This window comes from Perognathus longimembris, chromosome 10 (assembly GCF_023159225.1).
Source record: "Perognathus longimembris pacificus isolate PPM17 chromosome 10, ASM2315922v1, whole genome shotgun sequence".
Lineage (NCBI taxonomy): Eukaryota > Metazoa > Chordata > Mammalia > Rodentia > Heteromyidae > Perognathus > Perognathus longimembris.
In genome coordinates this window covers 20,162,908-20,180,829 of record NC_063170.1, presented here as the reverse complement: position 1 = coordinate 20,180,829, position 17,922 = coordinate 20,162,908, and the positions used below count along the sequence as shown (strand labels likewise).

The window sequence follows — 17,922 nt, the reverse complement described above, 5'->3', positions numbered from 1 at the left end:
GAGTCTTTGACAGGGCCCCATGGCCAGGCCCTGCCAAGACTCTTCCCATCTCCACGCAGCTGCAGCTTGAGGGATGCGGGGCTGTGTCTGCTCACAGAGGCCGGAGTGGGGCTCAGAGTCCCCATCACCTTTGTCTCTAAAGCCTGGTCCCCAAGGCTGTCCAGTGCCCCAGTGCCCACCCTGCAGAGCCATAAGAGCCCCCTCTCCCCCCACCCCAGGTCCAGCTCAGCTTCCTCTGCAGGTGGAGCCCGCCCCCACCCAGTTCCCCACACCTGCCTTTCATCACCATCCGATGGCGCCATTGGGTAGGAAGGGGGAGGAAGAGGCCGCAGGAAGTGGTGCCGGGGGGTGGGGTGGGGTGGGGTGGGCGGGGAGGCATAAGGCAGGCCAGCCCGACAGAGCCTCGGACTAGGGAACCAGATGGCCTCAGGGCTCGGCCAGCCACAGATGGCGACCCTCAGGGGCCTGGGAGCCCTGCTCCTTCTGCTGCTGCCCTCAGGTGAGTTGCTCCTCGCCCCTCCTGCCTCGCCCAGGAGACCCTGTCCTGCCAGGAGCCAAGAACAGGGGCAGGAGGTGGGGTGTCCTACAAGGGGCCGGTCCCTTTGGACCCTTAGTCCAAGTTCAGGGCCCCCTTGGCCCTTGACAGTGCTTTATGGATGGAGGAGACAGAGGTAGCTCCCTGACACCCTGGCCAAGGCTCCCTTTGGCCTGGCTCTGGGACTTAGGCCAGACCAGCGTTTCTGCTGGTTTGTGGGCCCCTGAGGCAGAGGTGGGGAGTCTCTGGAAGCTGAGGGCAAGCAGGGCTTACATCAGCCTCATCCCCATACCCACTGCTCCCCATCATTCCCTCAGTGGTGACCCCACAGGCTGCAGTGACAGAGCCAGGCCTGGGTCCCCCTGCCCCTTGGGGACCCAGGGGTCCCAGGAGCAGCTCAAGGGCTTGGCCTTGGCCCGGCTGCCCTCACCCCACTTGGCCAGCTTGGAGCCCTTCTTCTAGCTCTGCCACTCCTGCAGCCCCCCATCTCAGCACCCACGGGTGCCTCCAGAGTGCCGTTCTGTAGTACTGGAGCAGATCCCAGCTGGTCACCTTGCTGGGGTCATGGTGGTCTAGCAACCATAGGTCCAGGTATTCTCTACTTTCCCCAGGAGGCGGCTATGAGGATCATAGAACCTGCACGAGCGAGTGTGATGGGTATGGAACAGAGGTGGAAAGTCAGGCGGACTCCCTGGAGGAGGCAGTAAAGGAGCAACAACACTGACAGATGAAGCTTTACTGGGATTTGAATTCAGGGCTCTATGTTTGCTGGGCAGGCACTCTGCCACTTGAACCAAGCCCCCAGTTCTTTTTTCTTTTTTTTTTCCCCCCTGGTCCTGGGGCTTAAACTCGGCCTGGGCACTGTCCCTGAGCTTCCTTTGCTCAAGGCTAGCCACAGGGCGCCACTTCTGGCTTTTTCTGAGTAGTTTATTAGAGATAAGACTCTCACAGACTTCTGCCTGGGCTGCCTTCAAGCTGCATTCCCTTCCTCAGACCTCAGCCACCGGAGTAGCTCGGTTTACAGGTGTGAGCCACCAGCGGCCCGGCTTTTTAGTTTCATCTTTAGGTAGGGTTTTAGCTTTTTCCCCAGGCCTGGCTTGGGTTGCAATCTTGCTACTTCTGCCTCCTCAGAAGCTGGGATTACAGGCATGAACTCACAGCTGGCCATGGAACCTTCTATTGAGTAATGACACAGGAAACCTTTCATTTGCAGAATTGTAGGCCATGTTTTCCCCTAAGGTGGGGCTGCCTCCGTTCACCTGAGAAACCAAAGCTTGGGGTCGGGGGGTGGGGGCTGAGTCCCGCCTAGGGGGGCGGTGCTCCTTCCATTGAGCTTGCTGCTCCTCTCATGGCTCCCACTCATTCTCTGCCCCTCCCTAGGCAACCAGCTGCCCTCTGAACAGCCCAGAACCCCCTGCCAGCTCACCATGGAATACCAGTACGACTCCTTCTACGTGGAGGACATTGCTCACTGCTTCACCAAATGCAGTCAGTGGGGAAGTGAGCCCTGTGACGTGGATAATTTGCAGAGGTGAGGCCCTTGGCATGGGGGAGGGGGAACCAGAGAATGCTGCCCGGTGCCTGGCAGCCAGGGGTCCAACTACCCCCACGGGCCTCCAAGTGTGATCCTCTTATCTCTGCCTCCCTCCTGGCTGAGATGGCATGCATAGGATGCCACACCTGGTCTGCTAGTTTGCCACAGCAGTGTGGGAGTGTATCTTTGAGGGATGTGTCTGGTTCCTGGCACTTCCTGTTCCTCTCTGCTTCTTAGCGGTGGCAAAGTGATTAGCTTTGGGGTCGTTGTATGTAAGAGCCATGATGCCTTGTCTCTCCACAACTCAGAAACAACACAACCAATCATAGACTAAAACCTCTGAAACCACGAGCTAAAATCAACCCTTTTTCCCCTTTGTATTTATTGGTCTTTTTGTCAGTTGTGGGGCTTGAACTCAGGGCCTGGATACTGTCCCTCAGCTTTCTACCACTTTGAGCCACAGCTCTGCATCCGGTTTTCTGGTGGTTTATTGGAGATAAGAATCTCACAGACTTTGCTGCCCGGGCTGACTTTGAACCACGATCCTCAGATCTCAGTCTCCTGAGTAGCTAGCATGACAGGCGTGAGCCACTGGCACCCGGCTTCTTTTTTCCTTTTAAATTGTTTCTCTCAGAGATTTGTCGCTGTGACTCATCACATGGTAATACAGCCCCATCATGGCAGCTGCTGTTTTGGACTCAGGTGGTAGAGTGGGCACCTGACTAACCAGCATAAGACCCTAGGTTCAAACTCCTTTGCTGCCAAAAAAATAAAATAAAAAGATACACTCAGAACTGAACATTTTCTTTCTTAATTTTACCCATACTTGAGCTACCTAGAAATAGAATCAGTGCTTATTCTTTTGTGTCTTCATTATACCTATAAAGTTTATGTCCGTTTTATGGATGTAACAGCAGTTTGTAATTGTGATAGCTGTATAGTATTCCACACTATGAATATTGATTTTTCTCTTCTGCTGTGTATTGGATTTTCTGTTGTCTCTGAGGTAGGCCTATTATGAACCTAGCTTCCATGGACATTTTTGTTAAGTTTCCGCCTTTCTCTTGGGTTGACAAGAGTGCCATTTCTCTCACAAATAAGTGTATGATTAGCTTAGTAAAATTCCACCTGAATTTTCCATAGCCGGGTTTACCAGCTTGTCACTTCCTCCCCTCCCTGGCTGCCAGCAAGATGGAAATTCTAGCTTCCCTAGGTCCTTAACAATTGTTTAAATTTTAGCCCCAGAGAAGTCTATTGTTATTTCATTTTTTACTAATTTTGATGCTGTTATTAGGGCACAATTTATATACCACTCAATCTATGCATTGTTAGAGTCCAACTGAGTCATAGTTTAGTATTTTGTTCAGGGTATGGGGCCATCCCTACAATTGTTCTAGACCACATCCATCACCCGAAAGTAACTCACATCTGTTCACAGTCAGTTCCTCTCCTTCAGCCACAGCTCCGATCAGTGGCCATTTTATGCAGAGAATCCAGTGACCTTGTATAATGCGTTCACTCCAATTTCATTTCATTTATTTTTCTGCCAGCACTGGGGCTTGAACTCATGGCCAGGGCACTCTCCCTTTTTCACTCAAGGCTGGCACTCTACCACTTGAGCCACAGCTCCACTTCTGGTTTTCTGCTAGTTAATTGGAGATAAGACTCCCATAGACTTTCTTGCCTGTGCTGGCTTTGAGCCTCGGAGTAGCTAGGATTACAGGCGTGAGCCGCCAGCACCTGGATTTACTCTTGTTTTAGCATGAAGTGTTGCCCCGTGTGTGTTACATTGTGTTCACTCATTTGCCAATGGATGATGCTTGAATCTGTTCCACTGCTAGACAACTCATGGATAATGTTGATAAGGACATTGAAATCCAAATCCTTGGGGGCATGTTTTCATTTCTTTGGAGTAGATATGCCAGAAAGATTGCTGAGCAGTATGGTGTATGTGTTTAGCTTCCTGAAAGGCTGCTAGTTGCTCCCTCAGGAAGAATGGCAAGAGGCTCCCTTTCAATGCACACTTACAGTATTGCAGTCTCTTGCTGTTACATTGAGTGTACAGGGCAGGCGGGCTCTGGGCTTTAATTTGCATCTCATAAATCCATAATGAAGCCGCCTTGCGGTTCTTCAGAAGCCCCTTACAACCTTTCTTTGTCGAAATACTATTTAAACCTTTCTCTTCCTTTTTTTAAAAAATTGGCTTCTTTGTTCTCCTTAAGACTTTGTCTTCTTATTATTGAGTATGAACACGTCCTCTATCAGATTACAATTTGCAAATATTTGTCTTATTTTTTCCCACTTTCTTCCTTTCTTTTTTTTGCCAGTCCTGGGGCTTGGACTCAGGGCCTGAGCACTGTCCCTGGCTTCTTTTTGCTTAAGGCTAACACTCTGCCACTTGAGCCACAGCTCCACTTCAGGTTTTTTCTATACATGTGGTGTGAGGAATCAAATTGAGTGCTTTATGTATACGAGGCAAGGACTCAACCAGTAGGCCATATTCCCAGCCACTTTTTCCCCTTTCTAAACTCTGTCTCCTGAAGATCAAAAGCACTTAGTTTTTATGCAGCCCAATTTAAACTCCTATGGGTGTGTATTTAATATCATATCAAAGAAGCACTCACCTAGCCCAAATGGCCCAGGTTTTCCCTGTAAGTTTCCCTCTGTAGGAGTAGGATTTTAGCTCTTCTGATTAGGTTACCAGTTACAATTTATTTTTGCTTACTCTTTGAGGTTAAGCATCTGTTGGGTTTTTTTTTAGGGGGCGGGGGAGGCTAACCGGTCCTGAGGATTGAACTCAAGGCCTGGATGCTGTCCTTGAGATTTTTTGCTCAAGGCTAACACTATCACTTGAGCCACAGCTCCACTTTGGCTTTTTAGTGATTAATTAGAGCTAAGAGTCTCACTGACTTCCTGCTTAGGCTGGCTTTGAACTTTGATCCTCAGATCTCAACCTAGGATTACAGGAATGAATTGCCAGATGTCCAGCTGTAAATGTCTAATTTTACCTTGTTTTCACTCTCACTATTTTTTCCCCTGCATATTTGTACTACTTTTGCATTGCACTATCTGGTTGTTTTGGTAGATGGTCACCTTTGGGCTGTTGAGTTACCTTGGTGGGGCATTCCTTGGAAGAGTCACAAGGAGGGAACCTCCCCACCTTGGGGGAGCTGCAGAAGTTAATGCTCCCCCAGGGACTGTGAATATGGGGTGCTCCCACAGTGGGGTACAGCTTAGAGAAGGAGCCCGGGTGACGGTGAGATGAAATAGAATGAATCAGGCGCACTGTGGCACTGAAGGCATTCTCTCCACAAATCCACCCGGATGCCGGCAATTGCCGTCCCGATTCCATGGTTAATGTTTGCTCTTCCTTACCAATGTTCAAGTAAATGGTTGACTTGCATCTGGCAGAGCCAACTGTATCCTGCCGGCGTTTTCGTGGGGCTTTACCAGTTCTCTAGCCCTGTGTTGAAATCCAGTTGGGAGCATTTGCTAATGTTGCCATTTGACAAAGCACCCCCTAGTCCAGCCCATTGTCAACACTGTGTCAATCACATCCAGGGAGCAAGAAGTAGCAAGTCCTTTAAATGACTTAGGAAGATGTATGCGGTGGGTGCCAGGGCCCATGCCTGTAATCACAGCACTCAGGAGGCATAGGCAGGAGGATGGAGGGTTCCAGGTCACCCTGGATAAGTGAAAGCCTGCTTCAACAAAACAAAACAGGTGCCAAGACAATAGAAGATTGTAAGGATTGTCTACACCTGAGGACCAGATCAAACAGTATTTCCTCAGGCAAGTGAATTGGGTTGTTTTACACACACACACACACACACACACACACACACACACACGGAATATAATTGTATAGCATGGGCTGACTTTGAACTCTCAATCTTCCTGCTTCTGTCTCCTGAGTGCTGGAATTACAAGCATGTACCATTACACCTGAAAGGTGTGTGTGTGTGTGTGTGTGTGTGTGTGTGTGTGTGTGTGTGGTGTATGTGTGTGTATATATGTGTAATTTTGCCAACCCTGGGGCTTGAACTCAGAGCCTGAGCTTCCTTTTTGCTCAAGGCTCCACTTTACCACTTGAGCTACAACACCACTTCTGGCCTTTTCTGTTTTAAGTGGTGCTGAGGAATCGAACCCAGGGCTTCATGCATGCTAGGCAAGCTCTCTACTACTAAGCCATATTCTTAACCCTGACAGGAATATTTTTAAGGATGTGAGGTAGGGAAAAATATATTTGTCTTCTGTTCACTATTTACTATCTTATTTGGCAACAATACAATCACATTGCTGCTTTGTCTAGATGATTTAAAGGCAAATAAAAGCTAGTATCAATAGGCAATGGATCAGGAGAATCCATTTCTGACTACATGGTTTTCTTAGGCTCTCTCCACCTAGCATGTTTGCATATATTGCATATTTACATCGCATCTTTGCATATATTTGCATACTTGCTCTTTATTTTACAATACATTTTTTGTAGTCTCTTTTAGAATTTCTTTTCTTTTTCCTTGATAACTGTGACTGTTAAAACATGTCCAGAGAGGTGGGCACTGCTGGCTTATGCCTAAAATCTCAGCTACTTATGAGGCTGAGATCTGAGGATCACAGTTCAAAGCCACCTTGGGCAGATAAGGCTATGAGACTTCTTATCCTCCAATTAATCAGCAAAAAAGCCTGAAGTAGAGCTGTGGCTCAAGTGGTAGAGCACTAATCTTGAGTGAAAAGGCTAAAAGAGAATTCCCTGTCTGAGTTCAAGCCCCAGTACACACTCTCTCTCTTACACACACACACACACACACACATACACACACATACACACACACGGCAAGGGGCTGGAGGTACATCTCTATAGTAGGCCTTACTTGGCATTTACAAGGCCCTAGGTTTGATCCTCAGTGCCTTTTGTCTCTGCAGCTGCTCCTTTCCAGCAGCCTTAGTCTGGGTGAATGTCCCTTCTCTCCCTTGCTGCCTCGGCCTTTATCCATTCAGCATTGCCTAGAAAGGTAGGGCAGCAGCTTCCTGTACTCCCAGCCTGGGACAAGGAGGACAGAGTGCAGTGAGGTTTCAGCACCATGGAGAGAGCCAGTGGCTTGCTTTCCAGCTCCAACTGGGTTCCCAAGCAGTCCATTCCTACTCAGCTCAGCTCCCAAAGTGGAGCTGTGGCTCCAAGGGTAGAGAGAGTACTAGCCTTGAGCAAGAATCCTAAGGGAGAGTGTGAGGCCTTGAGTTCCAGCCCCAGTACTGGTACAAAAGCCACTTCCTAGTATACAGTTAGCACTCAATAATGTGCTGGTATGATCTGAGAGATTAATCAAATAAGATACACAAGGCCACCAAGCTCACAAAAAGATGTTCAGTATCACTGGTCATTAAGGAAATGCAATGAAAAACTCCATAAGAAAAATCACTTCTCACCCATCAGTGTGGCTATCATAAATAATAAAACTGGGGCTGGGAATATGGCCTAGTGGTAAAGTGCTTGCCTCGTATACATGAAGCCCTGGGTTCGATTCCTCAACACCACATACATAGAGAAGGCCAGAAATGGCACTGTGGCTCAAGTGGTAGAGTGGTAGCCTTGAGCAAAAAGAAGCTCAGGGACAGTGCTCAGGCCCTGAGTTCAAGCCCCAGGACTGGCAAAACAAAACAAAACAAAAAACATAAATAATAAAATTAAGAATAAAATGGAGAGAGAGTGTGTCAGCAGGGGAAGATGTGGAAACTAGTGTGGTCATTACTGAAATCAGTTGGGCAGCTCAAGAATCTAAACCCAGTCTTAGGGGAGGAACTCGAAGGTGCAATGCCCCTGATCATATAAAATAGTGTTTATTGAAATGAATTCCAAGAAATAGGGGGAGGGGGACAGTGAAGAATCTAAACTCAGGCCAAGAGCCTGCGATCCTAGCTACTCAGGAGGCTGAGATCTGAGGGCTGCAATTCCAAGCCAGCCTGGGCAGTGATGTCTGTGAACTTTTTATTCAACGAGCCACCTAAAATTCAGAAGTGGAGCTGTGGCTCAAGCAGTAGAGTGCCTGCCTTGAGAAAAATCAAAGCTAAAGGACAGCACCCAGGCCTTAAGTTCCAGCCCCAGAACTGGCATACACACAGGGGGCGGGGGGAGGGAGGGAGGAAGGGAGAGAGGAAGAAAGGGAGAAACGGAGAGAGAATAATGACAACATATGCTTTAACAGATGCTCTCTGAAAACACTGTGCTGGGTGAAAGAAGCCAGGTATGAAAGGCTACATATCGTATGATTCTTCATGCTTGAGATACTCAGAATAGGCACACATTCAGAGACATCGAGCAGATGGACAGTCTACAGGGGGTGGAAGCAAGGGGTGACTGCTTCGTGCACATGGGGTTTGCTTTTTTGCAACTCGAGATTGGTTGTGGGCGCACGACATCTGAAGGTACTCACTGCCACTGAATATTACACTTCCAACTGGCTACAATGGTAAGTTTTATGTTCTATGCATTTACCATAAAGGATGAACATAAAACTTTTAGTTAAAATCCCCTGGGGCCAGCCTGGCTGCTCTCAAGCCAAGCTTCACCTCCCTCGTGACCCCAGAGTCTTTTTTTTGTTGTTGTTGTTGGTTGTGGGGTTTGAACTCAGACTGTCGCTGAGCTCTTTTGCTCAAGGCTAGCACTCTACCATCATGTGCCACAGCTCTGCTTCTGGTTTTCTGGTGGTTCATTGGAGATAAGAGTCTCATGGACTCTCCTGCCCAGGCTGGTTTTGAACTGTGATCCTCAGGTCTCAGGTTCCCGAGTAACTAGGATTATAGGCGTGAGCCACCAGCACCCAGCAAGTCTGATATTCTGAGTGAGCAGCTGTCACCCAAGAGTCTGATGAGTAGGCAACTCAGCGTGCAAGAACCTCACTCCACTGACGCCTGGCCCTTTGCAGGTACTGGCTGCACTATGAGTCCTACCTGGTGGAGAGGAGCTCCATGGAGATAGTGAATATGCCTTTTGTGAAGGCTTTGGTCCAGAATGTCAGCACTGACCTCTCAGAAGACCTGCTTTTCTCTCTCAAGTCCTCTCAGGTAAGAAGACCCCAGGCCAGCAGAGGAGACCCCCCCTCCCCCCAGAGCCCTTGGCCGGCCGGCTAGGACTCTGTGATCCTTAGCATGCATTTCAGTGTCCAGGGAAAGCCAGCAAAGCTTAGCTCTGTCAGGTCCCTTTGGGAGAGCTTTGAATGATGCTGGGGCTGGGGGCTGGGGTAGGGGTGGGGCTGCTTCCTCAGGACGCTGGGCACTTGGGCTCTGAGTGTGGCCCTTCCACTACTGCCAGCAGAATTTCTAGGAAGTTCCTCTCCCTTTCTGCAGCCCATAGCTCACATCTGGAAGAGGAGCCCTCAGCCTCCTCCAAGTCCAAAATGCCTGTGAGCTTTTCTCCCAGGGAACATCTGGAGCCAGGGAAAGGACACATCTGGCACCCGAGGGCTGCATGGGAGGACTCTTGCTAATGCAACTCATGAGCAAATTAAGGTCGCCTCTATGTTTGTAGTGGTACTGGGGTTTGAACTCAGGATCACTGCTTGTGTCCTATCTCCAGACAACCATCCCCTCCCCTCCCTGCCCCTTGGCCTCAAACAGAGATCCTCCTACCTCAGCCTTCCACCTCGTTAGGATCACAGGTATAAACCATCGTACCCAGCTTGTTTGTCAAGATGAGGTCTTGCTAACTTTTTGTCATGGCCAGCCTCAGGCCGTGATCTTCCTGCTCTCTGCCTACTGAATGGCTAGGATTAGAGGCATGCACACTGCACCTGGTAGCAGGCTACTTTTCCAAGTGTCCATTTCCTCATCTGTAAGATGATGGATATTATTTATCTCCCACTTTCAAGTTCACAGGGAGAAACAAGTGAGATAATACCGGGAGAATTCTTGGAATAAGGAGGGCTTAGCAACAGGTCCCAGCGAGGGGAAGGCAGAGGCCCAGACATCAGGCAAACTGCTCCTCATCAAGGGTTTCCTCAGTCTGAAGGGGAAATGCAAGACAGAGAGGGCCTTCTGCAATACTTTTTTACATTACCCAAGCTGCTCAGTGTGGAGTGTGCACAGACCTCAGACTCCCCCACATGTTCTTTTTATTTTGTGCCAGTCCTGGGACTTGAACTCAGGGCTTGGGCCCTTGTCCCTGAGCTTTGGTGCTCAAAACTAATGCTCTACCACTTGAGCCACAGCTCCAGTTGCAGCATTTTGTGCTCCATTGGAGATAAAGAGTCTCACACACTTTTCCTGCTGGGGCTGGCTTCAAACCACGATCCTCATATCCCAGCCTCCTGAGTAGCTAGGATGACAGGCGTGAGCCCCTGGAGCCTGGCCCCATGTCCCTCTAATGAGGCCTGAAGTCCAAATGAGAACCATTGGCCTCCACGCTTGCCTCCCCTGTTGCGATGCTCCTGGGCGTTTTTGGAGGCTGGATCAGGGGCCACCACACCGCAGCCTCAGGGCACCGAGAAGCTCGGAGAAGGAAAAAAAAAGTCGTGCCTGGTGATTGCTGCGGAAGTTCTGAATATTTTGACCATCCTTAGATTTTTTCCTTCTTCTTAATGTGTTGGGCAGACAGGAATGCAGTCTTGTGACTTCATGTGTCTTTCTGAGCTGCCCTTGCTCCCAACGTGGGGTAGTGGCAGGACCAGTGCTGGAGGCTGGCATCCTTGGGGTAAGATGACAGCCATGGGGTGTGTGGTCACAGGTCCCAAGGCAGGTGGCCAAGGATGAGGAAGAGCCCCCTGACCGAGTCCGCCTTCCCAAGAGCCTTTTTGCAACCCTGCCCAACAATGGGTCTACGGTCCGGTTGGCCATAACCGTCCTGGACATCAACATGGGAGATGTCTTCAAGGTAGGAGGTCTGCTGGAGACTCTGGGGAGATTTGCCAGGTTCCAACCTGTCCTTGCTGCAGACTTTGCATAATGGAGGAGAGGGGCAAGCCTCCACCTGTCCAGGATCTCTAATGGAGCCAGGTCTCTGGAGTTCATGGACTGCAGATGCATGCTGGCACCCACCACACCAGTGCTCCCCACTAGTAGATGGGGTGTAAATGTTCATATATCCTTATGTGCAGCATGTATGCCCTTTTCTCTTCTGGTCACCCTGACTGCCTAGGCTCAGATGTAAGCCTGCAGGTGTGTGCCAGGTGGGTAGGCCCAGAGTGGGTGTTTTGTCCATCTGTATGCAGATATGTGTGTGTGTCCCCAGATAAGATTGTACTTGCCCACCTGGAGAGAGATACTCCCTAACCCCCTACTTCTTGGCTAATCTTAGCCTGTGCCCGTCCAGCTAAGAGGGGCTCTGAAGTTCAGCAATGGAGAACTGTCAGGTGCACCGCTAGCCACAGGTGACTTGGCCCGTAGAGCCCAGGCCAGTGTAAGCAAGATGACAGCGAGTAGCAGAAGGAAGGGGGCCCATGTCCCCTGTCCTCTTTGTCCCTTAGCCTCAGACTGTCTTCCAGGCGATGGCCCCAGGTCCTGAGCTGCTGGGATGGGCTGGGATAGCGCCTCCTGCAGCCTGGCCTCCCCTGTCTCCCTTGCAGGGCCCCCGGCTCCTCTTGGACGAAGGCAGTCGTGTGCTGAACAATCACGTGGTGGGGCTGAGGGTGGGCCACACGCCCATCACGGGGCTGTCAGAGCCTCTGGAGATCACCTTCTCCCACCAGCGTCAGCCCCCTGTGAGTCCCCCACCTGCCTCTCATGAGCTCGGAGCAGACACAAGGCCCCCCCCACACACCCAGGAGCAGCCATGAGGGCCATGTACACACTGTGATCAGGCATACACGTGCGCATGCACCTGTGGCCCCTCCCACTCCAGTGCTCACAGCGGTGCACACACCCAGCCGCGGGCATCCATACAGTGCTCCCCGAGGGCCCATGTGCAGACAGGCCCTCCCCTGACCCCCAGCTCACACCACACTGTACTCTCACAAGCTGGTGCAGAGGCCGGCAAGGGAAGCCGTCAGCCCGGTGCCAGGGCTCACACCTGTACCCTACCTGAGGCTGAGACTGAGGATCATAGTTTGAAGTCAGCCCGGGCAGGAAAATCCGTGAGACTCTTATCTCCAATTAACCACCAAAAAGCCAGACTTAGAGCTGTGGCTCAAGTAGCAGGGCACCAGCCCTGAGCGACAAAGCTCAGGGACATTGCCCAGGCCCTGAGTTCAAGCCCCAGTAGCAATACACACACACACGCACATCAGTTTCACACACACACACACACACACACAGCAGTTAGTCAGTTTTCCCATGCAAACCACCCGAGGACCTTCCATCTAATGCACACATGGGCTACACCCTTGGGAGCCCCTCCTTCCTCTCTTGACCCCCACTCTCTGGTTTCAGAACATGATCCTCACCTGTGTGTTCTGGGATAGGACCAAAGGTAGGGCCTGGAGGACCCTCTGGGGTGAGCTGGGTGGGAGGCTGTGGGCTCTGGGGGCCAGGCCCCACCACCCTTCATCTTGTTCCCCTCTTTCCCTCCCTTCCCCTCCCCTACGGCCCACAGGAGACTGGAACTCCAAGGGCTGCTCCACGGAGCTGGGGCCTGAGAGGACTGTCTGCCGCTGTGACCACCTGACCTTCTTTGCCCTGCTGCTGGTAACTGCCTGCCCTGCCCTGCCCCAGGCCTCCCGCACCCCGAGAAGGCAGCCTGGTTGAGCCTTTAGGGGTGCGTGTGCCCCACCTTTAACTAATGCCGACTTGGTTTGGGGTCATCCACAGCGGCCAGTCTTGGACATGGCCACCGTGCAGGTCCTCACGCGCATCTCCCAGGCAGGCTGTGGCGTCTCCATGATCTTCTTGGCCTTCACCATGCTTCTCTACACGATCCTGAGGTGGGTGACCCTGGTGCTGCCCCAGGGAGACAGAGGGCAGAGTGAAAGGTGCCCTGATGAGCTGCCTCATTCCCACAGCTCTCCTGTCCTCTTTTCTTTCTGCCTTTCCTTTTCTTTCCTTTTTCTTCCTTTTCCTTTCCTTTCCTTTCTTTCTTTCTTTCTTTTTTTTAGTTGTGGGGCTTGAAATTCAGGCCTGGGCGCTGTCCTTGAGCTCTTCTGTTCAAGGCTAGTGCTTTACCACTTTGAGCCACAGTGCCACTTCTGATTTTCTGGTGATTGACTGGAGATAAGAGTCTCATGGACTTTTCATACCTGGGCTGGCTTTGAACTGAGGCCCTAGATCTCATCCTAGGATTATAGGCGTGAGTCACTAGCACCCAGCCCCTCCTCTCCTTAAGTCGCCATGACAAAGTAGGGCTTGGGGTAAACACCTGTCAGTCATTTCAGTGGTAAATAGCAGGTATGCAACCTAGATTGACCTAATCACAATAAAGCCTGTATTGGTTCATATAATTGAAAAACCCAAGTTGTGTGGCCTTCAGGCAAGGTTAGATCCAGGAGTTCAAGTAAGCCATCCCACTTCAGGACTTCTTTTTCTCTGCCTCTCACAATTTCCTCTTCCCTGTCACCCATGTCATAAAATTCCCCACTCAGAGCCTCAGGAGTGACTCATGTCACAGTGGCATAGATGCTGTGACAGAAATAACGACCCCACATTGAGGTGTTTCTTTAAAAATAGTTCATTCTGAAATAATTATAGACTAACCAGAGATTGCAGAAATTGCTCAGTGTGTGGTCTCTTTCTCCAACTCCCTGCTATGGCACAAAACTTAGTACAGAAAACCAGAAGGGGGCAGCAGTGGTGCAGACCCACCGACTAGAACAAACCCACTCGTGTGCGTACCCATGGGTGCATGCTCACACGTGTGTGCACATGCACACGTGTGTGTGTGTACTCTCAGGGTCAGACGTTCCTCCCTGGCTGCTGGCAGGGGTTTATCTGGACCACCAAGCACAATCTGGCCATGAAAGCCAGGGTCATGAGGATGGATCCAAGATGGTGGGGTGGCTGGGCTTGGGCTCTCCCACAGAAGCTGCCATTCCTCGGGGTCTCTCATTACCCTTTCTCACCTCAGGCTCTCCCTGCAAAGGTTCAAGTCGGAAGATGCCCCCAAGATCCACGTGGCTCTGAGCGGCAGCCTCTTCCTCCTGAATCTAGCCTTCCTGGTCAATTCAGGGAGCAGCTCGCAAGGCTCTCCTGCTTCCTGTCGGGTCCGGGCTGCCATTTTCCATTACTTCTTACTCTGTACCTTCACCTGGATGGGTCTGGAAGCCTTCCACCTCTACCTGCTCACCATCCGGGTCTTCAACACTTACTTTGGACATTACTTCCTGAAGCTGGGCCTGCTAGGCTGGGGTAGGAGCTGCAGGGGTGGGGAGACTGGAGGTGGCAGAGAGGGTGGACCACTGGGGGATAGGGGGGAAAGAAATGTTCTCTTTTCAATAAGCCCAGGGCTGGGGGGGAATGGTGGCTGGAGGGGGTCAGAGGGGCATATACCAAGGGGGCTGAGACAATGCCACGTATCTTCCCCTCACGCCTAGGCCTGCCTGCCCTCGTGGTCATTGGCACTGGCAGTGCCAACAGCTATGGGCTTTACACCATCCGTGACCAGGAAAACCGCACCTCGCTGGAGTTGTGAGTGGGGGTGGCGGGGAATGGGGGTAGTCAAACCCTAGCTTAAGTCTCAAGGCAAGGGAGGAGGGAATCCTAGGAAGAGAGGGCAAGTTCGTCTGGGTATACAGGTTCCTCACATCCTACTGGCTGGCGGCCTAGCTGGGTAAACTGAGGCCTAGAAAGAAAAATGAAAAGGGAGAGGGGTGCTCTGAGCAGGGAGAGGGGAATGAAGCAGGAGACAGAATGCCTTTCTCTAGCCTGGGCCACCCCCGTCTTCTATGATCCCCCCTTGGGCTAAGTAAGAGAGATGGCCCCGGCGCCATGCCCGGTGCTCAGGCTGGTGAGAGGAGCCTGGGATTTCAACCTGCCTGTCACCCAGATGCCCTTGTGCAAGGCATAACCTACCTACAAGTTGGAACAGCCCTGGCCCGAGCCAGGCCCTACTGCTGAGTGCAATGGGTAGGACCTTGCGCAAGCCTGATGTCTCACAAAGCCTCAGTCTCCCCATCTGTACCGTGGAAAGCAGATGCCCTTCAGGCCTCCTGCAGGGCAGGGAGCAGAACATCTGGGCTCACCCAGATGCCCACTGGTGACCTCTTGTGGTACCCACCCCTGGGCCAGGGCTCTGCATTAGGATGGACTGGTGGAGCCAGGCCTGGGGCCTGTCTCCCGGGCCCCAGATGCAGGAGGAACAGGTCATTTAGATGCATGCAAGTGTGTGTGTGTGGGGGGGGACAACAGGGGATGGGGGAGATACTTGGTGTGGAAGAGCTGCCCTTGGGCTCCAGGCGGGCTCCACAGGATGAGCCAACGGCTGGATGTTTACACCAAACTTTGCAACTTATAGGGTGGCAGCTAGTTCAGGGGTGGACACAGTACTTTGCAGTAATAAAATGGCCTCTGGGGCTGACTTGGTCCTGTCACCCCAATGGTGGCTGGACCTGTGGGTGGCTCATCCCCATCAGGAGAGCGGGAGAGGGTGGTTGGATGGGAAAGTGGGGTGGCATCTTCTTGGTCACTAAGGGCTAGGCAGGGAGCCTTCTGGGGCTTGCTGCTCAGAGGTTACCTCCCCTAGTCACAGTAGCCCTCCACCTCCTCCAGGTGTTGGTTCCAAAAAGAAGCGGCCCTTTATGTCACCGTCCACAGCTACTTCCTCATCACCTTCCTCTTCAGTGCCGGGGTGCTAGCCATGGTGGCTTGGAAAATCTTCAGTCTGTCCAGTGTCACAGCGGGCAAGGAGCCGGGGCAGAACTGGAAGGCAGTCCTCACCGTGCTGGGCCTCTCAAGCCTGGTGGGCATGACCTGGGGACTGGCCATCCTCACGCCTCTGGGCCTGTCCACCATCTATGTCTTTGCCCTTCTCAACTCCCTGCAAGGTAAGGCTCTCTTCCAGGGAGGCCCCAGGAGGTAGCCTATTCTAATTTCCTCCACTCCACATCTTTCCTCCTCTTCTTGCGGAAACACATCCTGTAGTAATGCTTTATAGAAGGGTAGTGGGAGAACCCACTAGAATGGTAGTAGTTTGGTGTAGGTCTGGAAATGCCTTTCATTTGCTCTGTCTTGCGTGCAATAGATATATGTGGCTATTTTATTTCCAGGTAACTGTTGTTGTTTTCACTTCTAGGATGGTTGCTTGGTGCTTTGTGAGGAGTAGGCCCATTTTTGCCTAATTATTTTTCCACGAGAGCGTGCATGTCTCTAGTTCTCGTGGCCTGCCCCAGGCTCACTGAAGCCCTCTCTCCGTGACAGGTGTCTTCATCTTCTGCTGGTTTACCATCCTCTACTTCCCAACTCAGAGCACCACGTCCTCATCCTCTGGGACCGCCCGCCTGGACCAGGCCCATTCCATGTCACAGGAGTAGGAGGCTGCAGCCCAGCTCTCCGCTCCGGTTTACTGTGTGACCTCAGGCAGTTCCTTGCCTCTCCCTGGGCCTTCTCCATACACTATGCCGGGGGAAGGAGAAGATGGGGGTCAGGTTACACCCCGTGGCTTCGAAGATCCCATCCAGATAGGTCTGTGGGTCCAGGAAGCCACCAACACAGGCATGCAGGAAGCTAAAGTTCCTGAAGTCACAGCCACCTGCTGTCCTATCTCTAAAGCACAGCAGCCTTCCTCGGTGATCTTCCTCCCCACTTTGGTCTCAAAAGGAGCCTGAGCCCACAGAGGAAAGTCATTGGTGCAAGCCCTGCAGGAGCCCAGTGCCTCTTACCCCCTAACACTGCTCCTGCCCCAGGGCCAGACAGGGGTCATTATGCTCTGGGACACTGGATTTGTGGTGGCCTGGTGGTGTGTTCTGCGGCAGTCTGTTCAGATCTCGGCCTGACCCCACCCCCAGTGCCTGCGGCCCCTCCAGTGCATTCCAGGCCAGCCCCCCTCACCTGCCTGGTCAGCGTGTGGGGCCAAGGGCTGAGGAGAGAGAGAGATGAGTCCCCGGAGTCAGGGCTCCTGGACGGTCTCCCTCACCATGTCTGCCCGGCCCAACCAAATATCAGCACAGAGGTGTCAATAAATACCTGTTAGTTGAGCAAATGGGTGTCTTGAGTTTGGCCCCCGCCTGGCAGGCTGTGTGTCAAGTTGTGCACCTCAGGCTCGACCTGGCTGGGTTAGGTCATTTCTAGTAGCTCGGCCTTCATTGCCAGTCACAGGCTGGTTTCCCCAGTCGGAAGCAGAAATGATAGGGACAGAGGTGGAGGGGGGAGGCTGGAGAGGGGAGGAGAGGAAGAGGAATCCCCTCTGTGTCAGCACCGGCAGGTGGCAGCAGAGATACAGAATCCCCCTCCCCCCAATCCGGTGTCCCCAGCCTCCACATACCCACTCACGGTCTCTCTCCACATGCGGAGTCAGTGTCATCCCTGAGCTGTGGCCGACCAGCCTGCTGCCCCCCTGAGTGGTTGGTGCTCACGTCCCCTGCCAGGCCAGGGCCTCTCCCCCTCCCCGCAGCAACAGCTGGGAAGCCACACTCTGCACAAGCGCTGCGTTCTCAGATGGGAACTGTGGGCTGTGAACGCTGTCGGTTGAACCACAGTCTGTTTTTGTGGGCAAACTGGGGGGGTCCTGTCTTCTCAGACATCTATTTCTCAGCCCTGAAAGTCTCAGGGCTCCCTTACCCCAAAGTCTCCAGGTTGGAGACCTAAGTAATGCTAGAAACATCTGCTCAGGCCCACCAGGCTGGGTTTCAATCATGTCTCTGCTGCTCAGGAGCTGTGTGACGCCGGGCCTGCCATGTCACCTTTCCCTTCCCATAAAGTGGTGTTCAAGTCCTTGCCTTAGGAGCTGGGTGACAAAACTTGTGTCCAGCACCAATTCAGGACTGACTGTCCCCTCCCC

At 52.1% G+C, this 17,922-nt stretch overlaps 1 protein-coding gene across 1 annotated transcript; it reads left to right on the top strand.

Annotated features, from left to right (window-relative positions):
- Positions 1 to 17,253, top strand: Adgrg3 (adhesion G protein-coupled receptor G3). The gene is made up of 12 exons (XM_048355507.1): positions 1 to 499; positions 1,916 to 2,066; positions 8,993 to 9,131; positions 10,789 to 10,935; positions 11,627 to 11,761; positions 12,429 to 12,468; positions 12,592 to 12,683; positions 12,807 to 12,919; positions 14,056 to 14,336; positions 14,522 to 14,615; positions 15,696 to 15,970; positions 16,344 to 17,253. Exons 1-12 carry the CDS (start codon positions 421 to 423, stop codon positions 16,454 to 16,456), a joined length of 1,659 nt encoding a protein of 552 aa, XP_048211464.1. The 5' UTR covers positions 1 to 420; the 3' UTR covers positions 16,457 to 17,253.
- The last annotated feature ends 669 nt before the right edge of the window (positions 17,254 to 17,922 follow it).

Excerpts from the sequence above, each read along its gene's own strand:
- Adgrg3 (XM_048355507.1), top strand. The coding sequence starts at position 421 with ATGGCCTCAGGGCTCGGCCAGCCACAGATGGCGACCCTCAGGGGCCTG. Across the intron at positions 12,684-12,806 it reads CCTTCTTTGCCCTGCTGCTG|CGGCCAGTCTTGGACATGGC; the intron begins GTAACTGCCTGC and ends GGTCATCCACAG. Across the intron at positions 12,920-14,055 it reads CTTCTCTACACGATCCTGAG|GCTCTCCCTGCAAAGGTTCA; the intron begins GTGGGTGACCCT and ends TTCTCACCTCAG.